General features: G+C 45.6%; 1 protein-coding gene across 1 annotated transcript in view; it reads left to right on the top strand.

Annotated features, from left to right (window-relative positions):
- The window catches only part of LOC119661584 (NACHT domain- and WD repeat-containing protein 1), a 275,579-nt gene extending 266,373 nt beyond the window's left edge, over window positions 1-9,206 (top strand). The window contains exon 24 of the mRNA XM_038070985.1: window positions 7,769-9,206. Coding sequence (XP_037926913.1) covers window positions 7,769-7,782 — 14 coding nt within the window. The 3' untranslated portion in view covers window positions 7,783-9,206. The remainder of the gene's footprint in view (window positions 1-7,768) is intronic.
- The last annotated feature ends 13,224 nt before the right edge of the window (window positions 9,207-22,430 follow it).

The following is a 22,430-nucleotide window of genomic DNA, read 5'->3' as shown; positions in this document are numbered from 1 at the left end:
CGAATTTGACGCTTCACGGGCGTTTTTTCAGAACGGTCGCCGGTTCGACGAAGGACCTCAACCTCGATAAGGAAACCCATTTCGGCCTGTCTCGGACGTCGAGCTTGAACGACTGCTCGCCTCGTTCTAGCAGTCTAAAGGGGCCCTCTTATGTTGGTAGCAGCGACCTCCGAGAGGCATCCACCCTGATGAGAACCTGCTCACGTCCTGATTCCTGGGGGTGTTGACCACCGATGACGCGTGTCGGGAGGGTGGAGTCGGCCGCATCTTCAAAACTGCGTCCCTAAGCAGACGCAGTATTCCAGAGCGAGGCGTTGATTCTCCCCGTAAACTATCTCCGCGAGGCTGGCCGTAAATTCCTCTCGTTGGGCTGTGCGGAGGCCGAGGAGAACGAAAGGCAAGGACGGCGACCACGACGGATCGTCGCGAGCCATTAAGGCGGACTTCAACGTCCGGTGCCAACGTTCCAGCATACCATTGGACTGTGGATGCTATGCAGAAGCCCTATGTCGTTTAAAGCCAATGACCTTTTCTGACTCCCTGGTCCGTGATGATTACGACTGGTACACCAAAGCGCGGAATCCACTCCCGACAGAGAACCTCGGCACAGAGGTATTGCTTCTGGCCACCGCATAAATTTGCCGATGTTTGTGAACCTATAAGAAATCAGCAACCTGGAAGCACGGCGCGGTCCTCCCACGTTCGACATCATCCTTGCCAGGACGACACTTGCAGTGGATGCGTTATCATAAACATACTGCACGTGTTGCTTATAGCTAAGCTTTCCGTCAATCATCACTTCCAAGTATTTGATGGCAGGTTTAGAAGTAATGATATGATTCCCAATTTGAATACGGTCATAATTTCTTTTACGGCATTTGGTGATGAGGACCGCTTCCGTTTTTTGCCTCCACACGTATTAGATCAGAGCTCTCTAGTCAACCATTAACAGCGCTGATCGCTACGCGTGAATATAACTCAGCATCTTCGAGATTCTTCGCGATTATGACCAGCACTTTATCGTTGACATAACCTAACACCGTGTTTCGTTGTACATGATGTTTCACAGCAGTGGGCTCTGTATGGAGCCCTGCCACAACGTAGTCCTGGGATCCATCATCCGTGTCATACCAAAGCCTCCATTCTTGTAAATAGCTGTTGACAATAGCTACAAGATAGGCGGGAATGCCAATCTTTGCCAGAGATTCCCGTATTAGGTTCTAATTGACCGAATTGAATGGGTTTCTCACATCCAGGGTCAGCACCACGCAATATTTGCTAGTGCCGCTCTTTCCGTGGATTGCAACTACGGCCAAGCCAGGAACCATTTTGATGTTATCAATAGTTGATCTGGCTTTACGGAACCCATATTGCCGGTCTGAGAGACGTCCCTGACTCTCAACGACCGGGAGTAATCTATTGTAGATTACTCGCTCTAGCATTTTCCCCACAGTGCCCGTAGGTAAATAGGTTCGTAAAAGGTTGGCTCACCTGGAGGTTTACCAACCTTGGGCAGTAGTACTAACTTCTGCACGCTTCGAACAACTCAGCGAACATGTCCGGTCTGCATTTCACGGCAAGCTTAAGGGCCCTATTTGCTACGCCATCCAGACCCGGATCTTTGTTATCTCCTATTGTGGGTTTACGTCCGGTTTCAACAAGAGCTCCTTAAACAATTCCCTCTTGCTCCGTTGGATAACGAGCTTGAGGGCTTTGCGGGTGTCCTTATAGGCGCCCTTTTTGACCTTGGTTGATTCTGCCTAGCGCCCTCTAAGGCGCTCTTCTGGTTCGGTGACACGCTGATCGAAGGTTGGCCAGTTCAGTATTCCACCACTAGTTTGGTCTTCTACTGTAGGATGAGCACCTCCTAGGCATGGACGCCAAATGGACAGCTTTTTCCGTAGAGGTGCCTGCTTTATTAACTTGGTCTAACCACACCTCTATGAAGGCCTGCTCATCCAGAGCTTTCGCAGACCAGCCTGACATCTTTCGCGGGTCAAGCATTTCCTCGATTTCGGACAGTGTCAGACTTGGTGGCGGTTTACAGCTGTACACATATACAATGTTTACTTCCTGTAGCAACCACTGTGTCCGGTGAGGAGTTTAGTTTACTGGAGGGAGCCGCACCTCCGAGCACTTAGGCCATTGTTAGACCCATTGTACTATCCCCGTAAATCGCCTATTCAATGGCTTCTCGCCGATGTTCGCAAGCTTTAGCGAAACTGAGAACATTCTCCAGAGGCAGAGAGTGTGCAGATTCTTCATTGAAGAAAACCTTGCCAAGGTGTCTTCGTCTGAGATCTGAAGAAGCCAGGCAGCTGCGTAAAAAGTGCAGGCCGTCTCCTCCTCCTCCTCACATTGGCTGCACACAGCCGAAACCACTACCCCAATCTTTTTGATATGGTAGTTTAAGGAGCAGTGTCCCGGCTTTTCATGTCCCACTTCTTAAGAAACAACAAAACTGCCGCTCTAGTGGCCCTAGGCCCTTTCACATGGATTTTCGGCTGCGTTAATCCTTACAATTTCACCCTTCAGAGTAGACTTGACAGTAGATGGTCGAATTCCAAGAGCTAGTTCTGGCCCAACCATTATAGATCCAGACCCTCGGCGAGCCAGTCTGTCAGCCTCCTCATTACCGGCGATGTTAGAGTGCCCCGGCACCCACATCAAGAATGTTTCGTTCAGTCGGCCAAGTTTCAGCAGCACTTGATGGCAACTCCACACCAACTGGCTTGATATGTCGTTGCTATTTGCATCATTTTTCCGAGGGGTCGGGTCAGTTCTATAATCGGGTTCTCTGAGAACACCCCTGCGCCCGATCCATCCTCCATGACTGACCCGTCGGTGAAGATTATTAGGTCTGTAATCTGAAAAGACTCACGGCCATTTGTCGACCATTCTTCTCTTTCCTTTCCAGATAGACGGATGACCGTGTGATTGGCTGCCTTTCCACGCCCCAATGATATCGAACCTATATGCGTCATTGGCTGCTTTCCGTTTCACCTCCAAGTGGATGGGGGGTAAATTTAGGAAAGCTTCAAGTGCCGCAGTCAGCGTAGTACTCATTGCTCTAGTAATACTTAGGCAACCAAGCCTCTGGATTTGCGTTAGCAGCTTCCTGCTGTAGGCAGGGTTCAGTCTCGGCCACCAGATGATGCATTCATAAATCAAAATGGGTTTTATTATGGATATATTCAGAGTAATCTGCAGGATTTCTGATATTGTTCCTGAATATAGTGTTAACGTTAACGTTAACGTTAACTTGGAGTCTAAATATACTCCTAAGTACTTGACTGTTTGTGCCAGCTGGATTTCCGCCCCTGCCCCTGCATACAGCTGCCCCACCTGACGTTCCTAGTGCACATAACTGTCCTAGCAGGTCTTCCTAGCGTTCACCGTGAGTCTATTGCGGAGTCACCAACTGTGATTTGCGTCCCTGCCCCTGCATATAGCTGCTCCACCTGACGTTCCTAGTGCACATAACTGTCCTAGCAGGTCTTCCTAGCGTTCATCGTGAGTCCATTGCGGAGTCACCAACTGTGAATTTCATACAGAGTTGCATTCCAACCTTACCGATAATTATTACGGCTAGGCCGTCCGCATAGGCTTGCGCGAAGATTTCTTGTCCTCCAGGAGCCACAGCAGTGTATCCATTACCAAGAGCCATAACAGTGGAGAGAGAACCCCTCCATGTGGGCAGCCCCTAAGACATCCTGCTTCAATAGACTTCGGGCTGACCGATATGTGGATTTTTCTCTACTCTAACATGTGAAGGATACAACTGATTAGCAGCGATTCGATTCCATGCTGTCTTGCCGCATCACAAATTGCCGCGAATGAGGCATAATTGAAGGCACCTTCGATGCGCCTAAGGCGTATTCTGTTTCGAACATGGCCTTTTCAATTTTGGCCGTAAGTTCATGGAGTGCTGCCTCCGTAGATTTGCCTTTCTGGTAGGCGTGTTGTCTATGGTGAAGTGGCCACTTAAGAATGTGTATATCCCTTATGAGCCAATCTACTAGTGTTTCTAGTCCTTTTAGTAGAAAGGACGTTAAACTGATCGGCCGGAAGCTTTTTACGGCCCTATAGGTGGGCTTCCCTGGTTTGGGAATGAATAACACCCTCACATCACGCCATTTAATTGGAATATAAGCATCTGCTAGGCATGCGCAATATATATTCCGAACGTGTAGATCCAGGGCATCCATTCTTTCTATTACTAGCACAGGAATGATGCCATCCGGATCTGCAGACTTGTATCTATGGAACGAGTTAAATGCCCATTTTACTTGCTTCAGTGATACTACTTTGCATGCCAGATTCCAGTCTCTCGGTTGAGGGCTGTATGCACCTGTTGGTCCCAAGATTAGATTTTGGATGTTGCCAGGGAAGTGCACTTCAAGCAAATGATTTGCCGTTTCTTCATCGCTTTCTGTGTAGTTCCCATTCTGTAAACGTAAATAACCCAGTTTCTGGCTAGGTTCTTTAACCAGAATCCGCTTCAGCTTTGAGGTTGCCTCAAGAGAGTTAGTCTCTTCGCAAAAGCGTCTCCAAGATGATCGTTTGGCCGATCTTATGCTCTTCTTTAGAGACTTCTGTGCCTCTTTATAGCGATTCCAGCTAGTGCTTGATTCACCCTTCAGAGCACGATTGAGGAGCATCCTTGTCGTTCTCCTCTGTTTTGCCAAATCCGAGTTCCACCATGGTGTTTTACCCTTCTTTGGCATCTTGAGTAGACAGCTTTCTTCGAAAGCTTCTCTCATGCTAGTTGTGATCATCTGGGTTGTCTTCTCAATTCCAGTAATGGATTTGATGCGCTTCCCAGGGATCGTGGTTCAGGCGCTCAATTCTGTTTGATACATTACCCAATCTGTCTTCCTCGAATTCCGAAATGGAGCGGGTGGAGGTGGAACCAATGCCCATAACGAAATCAATGCGTCTGTGATCCGAGAGTGTGATATCGTTTGATACTCTCCATTCTCCGATCAGAGCCGCAATGTCAGGAGATGCCACCGTGATGTCGATGACCTCTCGCCTGACCACGTTGAAGAAAGTGGGTTCATTACCCACATTTAGGATCTGCAAATCGGTTCCTACTAGATACTCCAGTAGTCTCGATCCTCTTGCATTGATGTTCGAAATTCCCCAGCATATGTGGTGAGCGTTGACGTCACATCCTGCTATTACCTCCATGCCTCTACTTTGGCATATTGGATAGCTCTGATGAATGTTCCACTGGGAACGTCTTCTGCGTCGTAGGGGAAATATGCAGAGCACCATAGTATCTCTTTATCTCCCTGTTGACTTTTTACGGTTAGCTTAGCCGATGTAGTGTCGCCATCACATAGGTCGTTAACCAGGTTAGCCTGGAAGTCTTTGGAGACTACCATGCAGGTGCAGGGTCGATCGCTTCCATTGGCATTCCAATAGGTTAGCATGTTCGAAGTTTAGGCCCCTGACTGCCCCACCAACAACCCACGGTTCTTGTATGAGGTATATAAATGTCTTGCAGCTATTGATCCGACGACTGATAAGTGCAGTCGCCGCTTTACAATGCTGCAAATTTACTTGGGAAATGTGGCACCTCATCTACGTTTCAGGTGTAGATGCCGAGGGCGGCATGTCCCCTTCAATGGTTTTAGGAGCCGCCAATTGTAACGTAACGGTCCCTAGCCCATAGTAGAGCCGGCACCCCGATTTTTCCCGAGCCTTCTTAAGATCGGGTTCGGGAACGCCGATAGTAGAAAAGTTCCCGGCCAATCGGCTAGCTCCCGTGTTTTGCTGCCTAGCAGCAACCAGGTGGAAGCGTTGGGGTTGTTCTGCACACCAAGTTGTTCTAGAATCCCAGCACCATTCCGCTCTTCTTCTGGAAGCCAGGGAAAACACTTTTTTAATGATGGAAGCTCAGAGATCCTTTTCAAGGTTAGTCGCGCACCCTCCCACACACCGTTGAGGGCAGAGAAGTACTGCCTGGACCACTCGTTCGTGTCTTCGTCGGCAAACTTTAGCCGTAACATTTCACGATATACACCTACCGACTCAAAGCAAAGGTTAATACCTTGCGAGGATGAAGTCCTTACAGCTTGGAGGAGTTTCCTCCTAAGCTGTTCGCACTGCTAAAAATCGTAAAGGATGGATTAGAATTGTCATACAGGACCCATCCATCGGCTTCGATAGCCTTGGCTACAAATAAAGGCCTAGTCATTGCCGGCCGAGCCCTCTTTGCTGCCTTTTTTGTCGAAGAGTTAGGATCGTCTGAGGATCGCTGCCGCTTCGGTTTCCCCCTAGCGGCAGGTGCCCCGATCGCTCCTTTCTCCTCAACCTTGGCACAGCTCTTGAGTTGTGCGTTGCCAGGAAGCGGTTTGCCCGAAGGCTGTTTGCTGTCCGTGGGCAGATGCTTACCCATGGGCAAGACTTTAGCCTCAGCAGGTGGCGCCGATTGGAGCCTGAGATCAGGAGTGCTGGCAGAAGTGGCCTGCTTCGGCTCGTTCATTAAGGACTAGGCCCCTAATTGGATTGGTTCCCACCCGGGTAAGTGGAGCATCTGAGTCTAGACTCAGGTTCTCCATCGATGAGCTTAGGGTTGCCCCTTCACTCGGGGTTGGATCGTCACGATCGAGGTTTGATTGTGTTTGCTTAACAGGTTTATGTTTTTGTTTTTTTGTCTGACAAGACAAGGCTAGTTGAAACTGTGGGTCACCTGGTACCCAGAGTTCACTGTTTACGGCCACATCTTAACCCCTGTGACCATTCAGCCCTCGACATGGTAGTCACACCTTGGCTTGGGGTTTTGATTACCGCTTGGCTTCAAGTGTAACCTCCCGTTTCCTGAAGGATCTTCCTGACTGAGCTCCCTCACCATGACAAAGTAGGTAATCGTGGAGGGAGGTCCGGTGAGGAACTCTTCAATGTGGTAGTTGGTCTCCCCATGTTTCCGTTCAAATCATACCCTAATGTTGGGAATTAACCTGTGCGTCCACCGACCCTTCGTAGACTCGTCCCATCTGGGTTGCCACAGATCATGCGATTCTGACGTATGCACTCTTTTTTCTTTTTTTTTTACGTCTTGCATAGTACAGCACACTCATTTCTTTCGCCAGAATGTCGACAAGGATCATGCCAACCACCACCAATACTGGTTCATCTGATGTGGATATTCTCACAGAAGATATGCATACATTGCATTGCGTCTTTATAAAAGAAATACACAAAATCTTTCAGCACCCACCTTCCGGTTTCCCCGACTTGTTAGTTATTTCTATATCAGTCTCAGTTATGCGTAAATAGAGTATGAAACATGCTTAAAGTCATGTGCCCAAGATTTTCACTTAGGAAAGCAACAAAACCTTGAACCTTCATAACTTAAAATCCGTACCTTATGGTCTCCTTTTTGCTTTTAAGTCAAAACTGGTAAATATGTAGATAAATATGCAGATTTGAACAACAGAACTACAAAGTCTACACCATGCCGGCGCCTCAATAATAAAATTACAATCAAGTATTGATAATTAACTCGTTGAGATAAAAATATACTAAAAAGATACCGAAAATCGGGACAATTTGCACGACATTTGTACATACATTACACATGTAGAGAGCAAAGATAAAAGTAAGATTAAACTAGACAAAACGTTCTGAAGTTTTAGATTAAATTAAATCTTAAGTTGACTATTGTGAGAGTACCATGAAACCTGACATGCAATCCCTTTGATTTTAATATTAGATTTTAATAACAAATAATAAATAACTGTAATTGAACGTCTTTTAGGTGTACTATTCTAAAATTCAACAATAAGGAAAAGGATTTCAATTTGAGATCTTATTGGATGAAACTAGCATTTTGGGAGTCGAAAGGGTGACAAATCGATTTATGTAAAATGAAACTGACTTTAATAAAGGAAGATAGTTTTAAGTTCAATAAATTAGTGTGATGTGTAATTATCCCTTGAAAACCGAACCCACCATATATCGAAACCCTAACCCTCGATCCTTCCTTGAACTACTTAAACAAAGTCTTCAAATTTGGGAGTATCTTCAAGTCCATAACATCAATTAAATTGGACACTTAAGTTCTCATTCTAATTAAAATCTCCATTTAAATTCCAGACAAGATAAAAGATACAGTTTTGCCTAAATTGAATCGATGAAACGTTGCTAATTGTCCTTGGAACTTTGCATTCATGTCCGCATTCCTGCCCAAAGCATAACAATAAAGTTGATTACATAAATTGACAGAGAAACTTGGGAAATTGTACTGAAAGGACATTTTACTGAATAATCAATTTTCCTACTTTTCCATAAAGTATAATTTGATTTGCTATAATGCAATGTTTATTGCTGTCGTATAGCGTTCGTCCTTGCGTTAGATGCTCCAAACATATCGCGAAATATTCAATTTATGGGGAAAAGTTAGAAAGCGAACGTTTTTTCATCGTCAAGTGGTTTTGATTACTCCAGCAGCTGAAATTATGGAAAAATAAAAGATTTAAGATTAATTATTAGAATTGTAATGTAGTCTACAGTGGTGTGCAACTTGGCGACACTCCAATGCACATCTTAGAAGCAAATAATATGAAAACCCTAAATAAAATCAATAAATCCAATAGAATAGCCAGCGATACGTAGGCGCATTAATAAAAGTAGAAGACATAGAAAATATGGCGAATCCTTCTTGAAGAAAAAACCTGTTAGCTATGACAATCACGTAAGACATACTACATTCATGCATTTTTGCAAAAAAAAAATGTCTGTTAACCAGGACTTTTCTATTATTATAAATAAAATTGATGATGATGGCTGTAGTGTGTGAATTGGGTGTATTGGAATGTTTCCTTCTCGTCGAAATGCATAGATAAGATAAAAGATAATTGTATTCGCAGTAGGACCGTAGGACTTAAAGACATAGAAGAAAAGGAATCATTAAAGCATTAAGAGATTTGGTAGATATTTTAGTAATCGAAACTGTTCTCAAGATAACTATTGTTGTTGTTACTTTCTTTCCACAATTTTCTACCGAAATTTTACAGAATTTTATGTATGTTTAGCCTTTTCTAGGTTTAAATCTTGAAACCTAATTGTTATTATGAAGGTTTGTGTTCAAATAATGCAATCTTTAAATTTATTGATAAACACAATTATATGTTGGATATTGTAAGAAAAATGGCGTAGATATGTTTTGATGTATTAGTACTGAAATTGAATAAAAGTTGGCAATGTGAACTATGATTAGTATTTTTATTCAAACTTCCATTGAAATTAATTCTAAGATGTGTAGGCCCCCCAATGAACTCAAGTAATAAATAATAATTATAAGGTCAGAGCCGGTGTCATAAAGAGTGCGCCCACCTTTGCCCAGGAAGTGTTGTTACAACTGACACCCTTGAACCTTATAATAAAGAGAGAGGCAAAAGTTGCTGCATATAGATTCTCCGAGGATTCTTTGGACCTTACAATAGGATCAACGATCCTGCAGCCTATATGAAGGAGGAATTTTTGAGCAATACTATGACTATGACAATTGGCTGCTTTCGGCGAGCCACCCAATCCGATGTGTAACGATGCTCCAACCCGGAAGGTTTATAAGGGCAAGATCTAGATAGAAAAGAAAGACGTGTCAGATCCTGCCTCAGATTTTATGTAGCCTCTTGATTTTTTTCAGATTTTTCGATTAGATAGTTTCTGAGAATTGGTCCATCAAAGAAATGAACACTTTCAACTCCTCGCATATCCTGCCTTTTCAGCAAATATCAGAACAAAGACCGGTTTCGGAAAGTACCAACTGAGACCTTTCATTTGATACCCCACATTACTGTATTTGATGTAAAAAAAATTCACACCCCCCTTTTGCACCAATGGGAACCCCCCTTAAGTTCGCCGTAAAAGGATGTAACTGACAGTATGCGTGAGTGTCCACAGTTCCCACCTTTCCACCAAATTTGGTGTCAATCGCTATAACCGTCTTCGAAAAAAATGCGTGTGATGGACAGACAGAGAGACAGACAGACAGGCGGGCAGACAGACAGTCAGTCATATCAGGCATATTGCCGGAAGTAGTAAATGTCCGGAATTTAGGAAGGCGCTCACTGCAATGAAAAAATGAGGTTTATTCAAATAAACCTGAATCATTGCAGGGTCGCTCAGGATTTACTTGAGCAGACTACGTTCGAATCTGAGATGGAAATTGCCATCATAAGCGAACCGTATAGACACCATCACGGTGGCATATGGGTCATAGACAATGTAGGCGATACAATGTACTGCAAGTCAGGCAGCCAGTGGCTTTGTGTGGGCGAAAATTAGTGGTGTATATGTATACAGCTGCTACGCCCCACCAAGTTTGACACTATCTGAATTCGAGCAAATGCTTGATAATAAGGTGATTGCTGGTCATTTCAATGCTTGGGCCCTAGAGTGAGGTAGTAGGGAATCAACTGCTAGGGGGCGCAGTTTATTAGAAGCTTTCGCGCAGATGGACATAGTTTTGGCTAACGAAGGTGCTGTAAACACCTTTCAAAAAGGAGGGTCAGGCTCGGTTGCAGACCTGACCTTTGTCAGCCCTGCGCTGACGCGAGTATGTCCTGGTGCATCAGTGAACGCTACACCGCTACACCAACAGCGATCATCACGCAATCTTCTTTGAGACATGTGTCGAGCTACTGAGCAAAGAGCTATCATGCCCGAAACCGAAAAAGATTTCAGGCTTGTCTGCAAAATCTTTGGATGAGCAGACCTTCATAGGTGTGTGGTTAGATCAACCTGATAAAGCAAACGCCTCTACGGAAAGAGCCGCCTATCTGACTCAATGCATCGCCAAAGTATGTGACACGTCCATGCCTAGAAGGTGTTCATTCCCCAGTAGAAAACCAAACTACTGTTGGAATGATGAACTGACCGGTCTTCGATCAGCGTGCCATCGATCCAGAAGAGCGGCTCAGAGGACGGTCGGTAGAGTCGATCAGGGGCAAAAAGAGCGCACCTATAAGGCAGCCCCCAAAAACCTGAAGCTCGCCATCCAGCGAAGCAAGAGGGAGTGCTTTACGAAGCTCTGCTCAGAAGCGGACATAAACCCGTGGGGGGGGGGGGGGGTGCCTACAGAATCGTGATGGGACTATTCAGAGGCCGTTCATCTCCGCAGATCACGTGTCCCACCCTCTTGCTAAAAATTATCCAGGGGTTATTCCCTCAGCAAGAGGAGAGCACCGAAACATTCCAACCACCTCTGAATGTGACGGCAATTCCACCAGTCACCAGAGACACCAGTCACCTAAGCCTGGTAAACCTCCAGGTGAACCATCCTCATACCGACCCATATGTGTCCTGGACCCTACTGTAGAACATCATGTACAACGATGTACTTAATCTTCCCCTTCCGGGAGAAGCCACAGTGGTGGGTTACGCTGACGATATAGCGCTGGTTGTTGTCGCAAAGCATCTCGAAGACGCTGAGTTATACTCAAGCGAGGCAATTGATGCTGTTAAAAGTTGGCTAAAGAGCTCTGGTCTGACAATTGCGAAGGAAAAAAACAGAAGCGGTCCTCATGACTAAGCGCCGGAAGAGAAATTACGCCTGTATTAGGATCGGGAATCATATCATCACTTCCAAGCCGACCATCAAATACTTGGGGGTGGTGGTAGACAGGAAGCTTAGCTATAAGCACCATGTGCGGTATGTTTGCGACAAATCATTAACTGCAAGTCTGGCCCTGGCAAGGATGATGCCGAACGTGGGAAGGCCACGGCATACCTCTAGGCTGCTTATAGCCAGGGCGGTGACCTCGATCATGCTCTATGCAACCCCAGTTTGGAGGGAAGCGTTGCAAATGTCAGGGAACGTCACGAAGCTGAGTTCAGTATACAAGAGGACAGCCCTGAGGGTATGCTCTGCCTTCAGGATAGTCTCAGATGATGCAGCATTCGTCATCTCTGGAATGATGCCGATTGACATGTTGGCAGATGAGATGGCGAACATATACAATGCGAAGCCAACCTCTTCCTCATCGCGGACGAAGAAAACTGAAAGGGAGAGATCCATAAATAGATGGCAAGTGGCGGTGGGAATGCTCGGGAAAGTGTCGATGGACTCCCAGGCTCATTCGTGCCATCAAGGAGTGGTTGGAAAGACGACACGGTGAGATTAATTATAATCTCACCCAGTTTCTCACGGGGCATGGAGGATATCTCCAATACCTTCACAGGTTTAAATTGAAGACCACATCCGACTGTCCAAATTGCAATGGAATCCCAAAGGGCCCAGAACATGTATTCTTCCACTGTCCGAGATTTTTGGATGAAAGGAGGAATCTAGAGGCGACTCTAGGGGAGGTGCTAGTACCAGAAAATCTGGTGCCGAAAATGGTAGCACATCAAGAGAATTGGGATGCGGTCAACTCTATGATCGCATTTATTCAAAATAAACTGCGAAAAGCAGAGGAGAGAAGAAAAACGCGGTCACGTGCGCCGCGTATAGAAGAAAGGTGACTAAGCTAGAGTGAGCTGACTCCGCCCCGTGATGTAATACCTTATGGAGGTTCCGCGGGGCAGGGAGGGAGTCGGGGTTGATTTTAGTGGGTAAGAATCCCACACGCTGTCCAGACCAGTGTCTTTTGAAGATTTCTACCTCCTCAGAAACAAAAAAGACAGACAGACAGGCATTGAACCCATTTTAATAAGGTTAGAAACCCGGTTTTAAGGTTTTCTGTCAAGCAAAACCTTATTAAATTCTATTTACTATCTGTCTGTCTGTCCATCTGTCTTTTTAAGGTTTTGTTTGCGAAACAAGTTTTAACCTTTTAAGGTTTTAAGGTTTTGTTTGCAAAACAAAACCTTACTAAAATCGGTTTAATGTCTGTCTATCCGTCTGTCTATCTGTCTGTCTGTCACACGCACTTTTCTCACAAAGGGCTCCACCGATTGACACGAAATTTGGTGGGAAGGTGGGAACTGTGACCGCCCAGAAATGCAGTGAGTGATATCCTTTTACATTGAGATTTAGGGGGCGTCAATTTTTACATCGAATATAGTCATGTGGAATATCAAATGAAAGGTCTCAATTAGTACTTTTCGTAGCCGGTCTTAGTTTTGAGATTTTTTTTTAAAAAGGTGGAAAGTGGGAAGGGTGGAAAGTGATGATTTCTTTAACGGACCCATTCTCAGAAACTACCCAACCGAAAAATCTGAAAAAATTCATGAAGCTGGCTCTATATGGTGCCCAGACCTCAAAATACTCTCCATATCGTTGTCTGTTCAAATTAAGTTAATAATAGTATGTTACCATATGTTTGGAAAAATTCAGAAAAACCCCCCTTAAGTTTATCCCAGAGTTATAAAAGTTTGTAGCAGAATAAAATCTAATATGAAGCATATTATCTCCAAGTTTGATCAAAATCGTAATATTAGTAACAAAGTTACAGTGGCTCAAAGTTGTTTTCACCGTGTAAATTCACAAACCGAAGTACTAATTTTGACATGCTAAATGCATATACATAACGAGCTACGTACAAATGGGATAGTTCTACATTCAGATATACTTGCAGAAGAAACAAACAAAACCTTTCATACCTAAAGCGCCCAGCTTCCCGTTTCCCGACTTGTTTTTTTTAAGCAGATGGAAATCTTCAAAAGACACTGGTCTGAACACACCAGCGTGTGGGATTTTTACACACTAAAACCACCCCCGACTCCCTCCCTGCCCCGTGGAACCACCAAAAAGTATTACATCACGAGAGAGAGTCAACTCAGTTTAGCTTAATCACCTTTCTTCTATACACGGCGCACGTGACCGCGCTTTTCTCCTCTCCTCTACCTTTCGCAGTTTGTTTTGGATAGATGCGATCATGCAATTGAGCGCATCCCAATTCTCCTGATGTGCTACCATTTTCGGCACGAGATTTCCTGGTACCAGCACCTCTCCTAGAGTCTCTTCTAGATTACTTCCTTCACAAATCTCGGACATTGGAAGAATACATGCTCTGGGTCCTCTGGGACTTCATCGCAATTTGGGCAGTTGGATGAGGTCTCCAATTTAAACCTGTACAGGTATTGGCGATATCCTCCGTGCGCCGTGAAAAATTGACATCCGCAATGCCTGCCTCCAAACTGGGGTCATGATTGAGGTTACCAGCCTAGCTATAAGCAACCTAGAGGTAAACCATGCCCTCCCACGTTCGGCATTATCCTTGCCAGAGCCATACTAGCAGTGGATGATTTGTCGCAAACATACTGCACGTGTTGCCTATATTGACGGTCGGCTTGAAAGTGATGATATGGTTTCCGGTTGTGATACAGAAGTAATTCCTCTTCCGGCGCTTAGCGTTGAGGACCGTTTCCATTTTTTTCCTGCGGAAGTGCCAGTCCAGTACTCTCTAACCAAGCCTTAACAACACTGATTGCTTCGCTTGAGTACAACTCAACTCAAAGGTTAAGTACATCATTATACATGATGTTCCACAGTAGTGAGCCCAGTACAGAGTCCTGTGGGACACCCGCACACATGCACGTTTAGAACAGCTTCGCGAACATATCCAATCCACATTTGACAGCAAGTTTGAAGGCCTTATTCGGTAGCCGTCCAGACCCGGGTATTTGCTGTCGCCTATTCGACTGCTGATTTCCAGCAGCTCGTCCCTGATGACTGGTGAAGGCAAAATGGTGGAAGGTGTCAGTACCCCCCGTCTTGCTGGGGAAATAACCCCTGGAATATTTTGAACAAGAGCGTAGCGCTCGTGATTTGCAAGAATTAACGGTCTCGAATCGTTCTGTCACGATTTTATAGGCGCTAGAGCTCCTTAAAACATTCCCTCTTACTTCGCTAATGGCTTGTGGTTCTTGCGGGCTTCCCAATAGGCTTGCTACTTTTGCCCTTGACCGATCCTACCTATTGCTTTCTGAGCCGTTCGTCTGGCTCTATGGTAAATCGGTCGAAGGCTGGCAAGTTCCCTATTCTATCAATAATTGGGTCTTCTAGTGGGAAATGGGCATCTCCTAAGCATCGACGCATCACATGCTTTAGAGATGGCTTGGGTGACATCGAGACCTCTATCCGTGCAGGTGCCTGGTTTGCTAGGCAAGTCCAACCACACCTCCATGAATATTTGCTCATACATCGCTTTTGCAGACCATCCTGGTGTTCTTTTGGATTCCGGCTTCTAGGGTGCGGGTCTCCTGCCTTGTGGCTCCGTCCTTAGTTCAAAGTTGATTGCCTGGTGGTCGCTGTACGTGAAGTCCTCGCTAACTTTCCAGGACATATCACATGCCAGCGCAGGGCGTCAAAAGTACCTTCACTAAACCGTGGTTCACCCGTCGCGGGATTGCGACAAAATGGCGTGTTGGATTCCGAAACCCGCAGGAAGCGTTCACCTCGACCGACCAGTCACGAGTCGCTGTATGCACCATGCGGGGAGGAACATGGGCGTCCCACTGACACCTGCGGGCAGGAAGTCCGCTAACAAGGCGATACTGTGTACTGTGGTTACTGTGCGAGCTTGCGTCAGTAATTGGTGCGTGTGCATGTACTTGGGACGCAGTTACTGCCAGCCAATATTCACATACCTACGACTTTTGGTTTTCTGTTCTGGGTATCCTTAACATGCCATTTTTGTCTACGGGTGGGCGTTTTCCCTCCACCTACCTGACCTGCGTTTAAACATACTCATGCACTCACTCCTACAAATTCGTGCAAGTGCTTGTTCGTACACGATCAAGAATTCCTTTATCCGCACGAAGGAATGCGCCTGATGGGAGATCTCGCCACTCCTCGCAGACTTTTTTTGGCATCTGGTGTTAAGTATTCTCGCAGGTGCCTCGACCTACTTTCTCCATTTGCCGGACACTGTGCCAGAACGAATATGGAGGTTTCAACTTACTCTGCACAGAACCTGCAGGCAGTGTTCCTAGATATCTCTTGCTTCCCCAGCCCCGGCTATATTCCGCGTTAGTCCATCCTGCAGTGACTCCACCTAATTAGTACGTTTTGCTTGACCCCACATAATTAGTACGTCCAGAAGCTCGTCCATCTTGCAGGCAACATCTTTCTGTTTGAAAGCAAGATGACTTGATGCCACAGTATCGTGTAGCATCCGCAACTTTGTAACATGTGCAACATTTCATTCACCTTGTCCAGTAACAATCTGACCAGAGAGTGCTTTTACTAATATGCAGAATTTGTCTATGTTTTACGTTTTAGCACCTCTTTTGTCGATAAAACTAAACAACGTGCATACTTCTAGTAAAACTCTAAAATCCTTTTTCATTTAAATATTTTCAAATTTTGATTATTACAATTCCCTAATATTGCATTTATTGACCTTTCACTTGCAAATAGACTTGTTTATGCTGCATACATTAGGCGAAACCGGAGATTGATTTTTGAATAACGCAAGATGCAAGCAAAGAACGCCTGCAAACAAACTGGAAAAAAATCGAGACAGTTTTATTATGGTCCAAGGTCGGTCAAGGTCATTATGGTTCAAGGTCGGGGTCGACCAAGGCAAAAATTAGCAGGACATGGACCGACTGTGTAGGGCAAGGCTGGAGGAATTTGGGGGATGGAGTTAGAGGCGGAGGAAGTGAGAAGTGAATTTTTTCTGTTCGGTGACAGGAGGTTGAAAGTCAGAAGAAGTTAAAATGTAATTGCCAGGGAGGTCAAAAAAATCATAAAAGTTAATCGCAAAGGAAGTCAGAAGGCTGTATAGCATAATCGCAAAGGATTTCATTTTTTTAGCAGGTCAGTTTTCTAATAGTCTAAGACGAGGGCATCTGATATTGTGTTTGTTAGAATTGTTTCTAGAAAGGTAGCGATGCTGGAGCAAGCGGTTATCGTTTATAGGGGAAACGTTCCTGCGATCCATTTAGCTCGTTTCACGCTTAGTATGATGGCTGCACGCAATCTCCGAAACTTCAAACTATCAGGTTTTTTTTTGTTTCAGAATTGAGGAGTCCCAAGTTCGCATCCGCTTGACGTCGGACTGGACCAAACGGAGAGCAACTTACTCTCACTCTTTTTGGTCCAAGAACTCCTCCTTTTGGGCTTAACACTAAAAGCTCAAAAATTAAAAGAGGGACGAACACGGTTTACGGTTTCATACCAGGACAGAGGCAACTCATCAGACGCTACCTCACCTCTGCCTTGGGAACAGCACGACCAAATCGGTACGTTCCTTTTAATAATTCGCAAAACATAACATGGGCGCAAATTATATCGAACGAAAATCCACTCGCATTTCAAACCAAAGCTTGGCGGGACCTAGACAATTTTTGTTTAGGGAATGAGGAGCCTTAAATCTGCATCCACTTAATATCGGTCCGGGCCAAATGGAAAGCAACTTACTCCCACTCTTTTTGATTCTACCAGAAATACTGCACCAGATCCAGGCCAGGGTCTCTCCAGTTTTAAAAGCTATTCATTGCTCGTTGAACCTTCAGTAACATTCCAAAAATTAATTCCCGGCATAACTTCAGCGGTAACTTCAGCGGTAATCCACTCAGTATGCTGCGTATAGTTAGTCCCGAATTCAACCCCAATACCCTTTTCCTTCTGTCGCCGAAAAAGATAATGTTGAGTGATCTGAAAAAGCTACGCTAGTTACTCGCATATGCTGCATTCTGGACACGTCTGGAGTGACTTTCGCCGTACCGTCTACTTTAGTGTGTCAAGAATTTCAACTACGGGTGTTTTACTGGGGATGGCAGTAAACCGTCTACAGAGCTGATAAGAGGTAACGTCCTGCCGAAATGAGTCACACCGATGTTCTAGACGAATATTATTGTCGAAAATTTCCAAGGTAGGCTGCCCTTCATTAAGATCTGACACCGAGTGAAGATCCAATCTGCGGTGGTCTCTCGACCGCAGCAATCGACTCACTAGTTTTCCCTACTCGACGTGTACAAGCAACCATTTTGTGCCAAAATGAACTTCGCGTGTGTTTCTTGGTAGATTCTTCCATTTTCCATATTTTGATGTTTCAGGTTCTGGTGCGGTCCAACACATCGAATTAAGAACACGTGGATATTTTTACTACCAACATAAGAGCAGCTGGAAAGTTCGAAATGGAAGCTAATTCTAGGACCCTCTTGCTTCGCCTTCGCCCTGTGACGAAGAGTTTCACGAAAAGTATGCTGGATATGCCTTGGACGTTTATGCCCTTGGCGATCTCCCGACCCTAGTAAGTGTGGTCCCGGCCTCAACAAAATAGTCATGATGACCCCCACATGAAATGAAACTATACTAGTTCATCTAAAAATTTCATACCACAAACAACTCAATGCTAGTTTTGCGAAAAATTACTGTGGGGTCTTCCTGCCTTAAGGATTCGAATAGTTTACGAAACCCCAAACCGACAGCAAACAAAGATAAGATCTAGTTGATAATAAGTGGTTAAAAGCATCTAAAAACGGAACAAATTGTATCAACTAGTCTTCCAGGTTGAAGATTGGGTAGGGCTGACAACCTCACACGGAAAATAACTTGTTACGAAGCCAAAAAGGGAGCCTCAGAGTGGACTGATAGCACAACGACGAACCTGGCAACGTAAACGAAATAACGATTTGCGCTATGACGATGAAATCTGGCAGCCAACAGAGCCTATTTCAGCTTACAAAAACTGGTCAGGTCAAAGCTCTTCTATACAAGACAATGATCTTGCCAGTCATTATGTAATATTCGAATACCGAATTGGTGAACCTCCGCCCAAAACCGGGGTGTCTGGAGTTCCCTATTAAAGTCGGCCTAGACCGGATACTGGCTGTTGCGCCGTTGATGATGATGACATTAAAGTAACTTCCGGCAAACCCCCCCCCCCCTGCCACTTTCAAGTTCGCTGGTTATGTTTAGGGTTTTGGAGTAGCTATACCCTTGTGGTTGGCCGTACTCACCCTGGATGGTCCTTTGGGCCACCCTCCAGCCCATGAATCAGCGAGTCATTATGGCCATTGCCTGCGAAGTGTATGTACCTAGTTGTAGAGCCTGAACGGCAAAAGCTGTAATTCGTAACTATGAAGACCATAACGGATCAAGAAAATATCCATGGATAGGGAGCAGCCAGGGAAACTGTTCCGCATGTCGCTAACCTTCCTGTCGTTTCGATCAATGCTCTGAGCTCGCAACGAGAAAGACAGGACAGCAACCCTGTCGACCAAACAAAAATCAAATAGCCGAGGAGAACCCCCATGTGGTGGCACCGGGAAACGGCTGTATTTACTATAGTTTGCTGGTCGTATTGCAGCAGGCAAATGTTCCAAAGGCTTAATCAGATCGATCAGACCTAAGTTTGCACGGGGACTCATCTAAACCTTATCAGGGGTATTCTGGTACCATGGAGATAGAACCTAAATTCACTTGTCTCCGGGAAATTCCTGTCTCGATTTTTCGGGTTCAATTTCATTCTAGGTAATATAGACCTTCGAACCTCAAACGTTAGTTAGTTAGTTAGTTTAGTTAACTAGGGGGAGCCGCAGCTCCGAGCAATCAGGCCATTATTAGGCCCATTGTACTATCCCCGTATTTGCCTATTCAATGGCTTCCCGCCTACGGCGTTCGCAGGCTTTAGCGAATCTGAGAACATTCTCCAGAGGCAGAGAGTGTGCAGATTCTTCATTGAAGAAAACCTTGCCAAGGTGTCTTCGTCTGAGATCTGAGGATGCCGGGCAACTGCATAAAAGTGCAGGGCCGTCTCCTCCTCCTCCTCACATTGGCTGCACACAGCCGAAACCACTACCCCAATCTTTTCCATATGGTAGTTTAAGGGGCAGTGTCCCGTCAAAAGCCCTACTAGGGTTTTCATGTTCCACTTCTTAAGAGACAGCAAAAATGCCGCTCTAGTGGCTCTAGGCTCCTTCACAAGGATTTTCGCTTGCCGGCAAGAGTCCAAATTTTTCCACTCGGTTGCGTGAATCTTGCAATTTCACTCTTCAGAGTAGACTAGACAGTAGATGGTCGGATTCCAAGAGCTGGTTCTGGCCCCACCATTGTGGATCCAGACCCTCGGCGAGCTAGTCTGTCAGCCTCCTCATTGCCGACGATGTTAGAGTGCCCGGCACCCACATCAGGAATGTTTCGTTCAGTCGGCCAAGTTTCAGCAGCACCTGATGACAACTCCACACCAACTTGCTTGATATGTTATTGCCATTTAGCGCTGATAATGCCGCCCGACTGTCGGAACAGATTCGAATGTTGCGACCCCTTCATTTCTGTCGCAGACATTCTTCTGCTGCCAATGAAATGGCATATATCTCCGCCTGGAATATGGTCGTCATTTTTCCGAGAGGTCGGGCCAGTTCTATAATCGGATTCTCCGAGAACACACCTGCACCTGATCCATCCTCCATGACTGACCCGTCGGTGAAGATTATTAGGTCTGTAATCTGAAAAGACTCATGGCCACTTGTCGACCATTCTTCTCTTTCGGTGATTACGACAGTATATGTCTTTTCAAAGACGAATCTGGAAACCATATGATCGATCGGCATCAGGGCTACCGGATGTTTTTCAAGGAATTTCCAGATAGACGCATGCCCGTTGGATTGGCCGCCTTTCCACGCCCCAATGGTATCGAGCCTATAAGCGTCGTTGGCCGCTTTCCGTTTCACCTCCAAGTGAATTGGGGGTAAATTTAGGATAGCTTCAAGTGCCGCAGTCGGCGTAGTACTCATTGCTCCAGTAATACTTAGGCAACCAAGTCTCTGAATCTGCGTTAGCAGCTTCCTGCTGTTAGCAAAGTTCAGTCTTGGCCACCAGACGATGCATGCATACATCAAAATGGGTTTTATTATGGATGTATACATCCAATATATCCGTTTAGGTGAAAGTCCCCAGGTCTTACCTATCGCATTCCTACAGCACCAGAGCAATCCGCAGGATTTCTGATATTGTTCCTGGATATGATGCTTCCACGTTAACTTGGAGTCGAAATGTACTCCTAAGTACTTGACTGTTTGTGCCAGCTGGATTTCCGCCCCTGCTAAGGTGGGTAGCGTATAACTACCCCACCTGACGTTCCTAGTGAACATAACTAGTCCAGTCTTTCTAGCGTTCACCGTCAGTCCATTGCGGAGGCACCAGCTGTGGATTACATGCAGAGTTGCATTCAAGCGGTCACATACTGTGTCCGCAAACTTGCCGGTAATTATTACGGCTAGGTCGTCCCCAAATGCTTGCGCGAAGACTTTTTTGTCCTCCAGGAGCCACAGCAGGGTATCCATTACCAAGAGCCATAACAGTGGAGAGAGAACCCCTCCCTGTGGGCAGCCCCTGAGACATCCTGCTTCAATAGACTTCTGGCGGACCGATATGTGGATTTTTCTCCACTCTAGCATGTGAAAGATCCAACTGATTAGCAGCGGTTCGATTCCATGCTGTCTTGCCGCATCACAAATTACCGCGAATGAGGCATAATTGAAGGCACCTTCGATGTCCATGAATGCGCCTAAGGCGTATTCTTTTTCGGACATCGCCTTTTCAATTTTTTCCGTAAGTTCATGGAGTGCTGTCTCCGTGGATTTGCCTTTCTGGTAGGCGGGTTGCCTATGGTGAAGTAGCCACTTAGGAATGTGTGTGTCCCTTATGAACCGATCTACTAGTCTTTCTAGTCCTTTTAGCAGAAAGGGCGTTAGGCTGATCGGTCGAAAGCTTTTTGCGTCTGTGTAGGTGGGTTTTCCTGGTTTGGGAATGAACAACACCTTCACATCACGCCATTTAATTGGAATATAAGCTTGTGCTAGGCATGCACGATATATATTCCGAATGTGTAGACCCAGGGCATCCATTCCCTCTATTACTAGCGCAGGGATGATGCCATCCGGACTTGCAGACTTGTATCTATGGAACGAGTTAAATGCCCATTTCACTCGCTCCAGTGATACTACTTTGCATGCCAGATTCCAGTCTCTCGGTTGAGGGCTGTATGCACCTGTTGGCCCCGAGATTAGATTTTGGATGCTGCCTGGGAAGTGTACTTCAAGCAAATGATTTTCCGTTTCTTCATCGCTTTCTGTGTACTTCCCATTCTGTAAACGTAAATAACCCAGTTTCTGGGTAGGTTCTTTAACCAGAATCCGCTTCAGCTTTGAGGTTGCCTCAAGAGAGTTAGTGTCTCGCAAAAGTGTCTCCAAGATGATCGTTTGGCCGATCTTATTCTCTTCTTTAGAGCCTTCTGTGCCTCTTTATAGCGATTCCAGCTAGTGCTTGATTCACCCTTCAGAACACGATTGAGGAGCATCCTTGTCGTTCTCCTCTGTTTTGCCAAATCCGAGTTCCACCATGGTGTTTTACCCTTCTTTGGCATCTTGAGCGGACAGCTTTCTTCGAAAGCTTCTCTCATACTAGTTGTGATCATCTGGGTTGTCTTCTCAATTCCAGTAATGGATTTGATGCGCTTCCCAGGGATCGTGATTCGGGCGCTCAATTCTGTTTGATACATTACCCAATCTGTCTTCCTCGG

The sequence above is a fragment of the Hermetia illucens genome, chromosome 1, assembly GCF_905115235.1.
Source record: "Hermetia illucens chromosome 1, iHerIll2.2.curated.20191125, whole genome shotgun sequence".
Classification (NCBI taxonomy): domain Eukaryota; kingdom Metazoa; phylum Arthropoda; class Insecta; order Diptera; family Stratiomyidae; genus Hermetia; species Hermetia illucens.
Note: the sequence above shows the minus strand (reverse complement) of the source record. Positions and strands in the feature narration are given on the sequence as shown.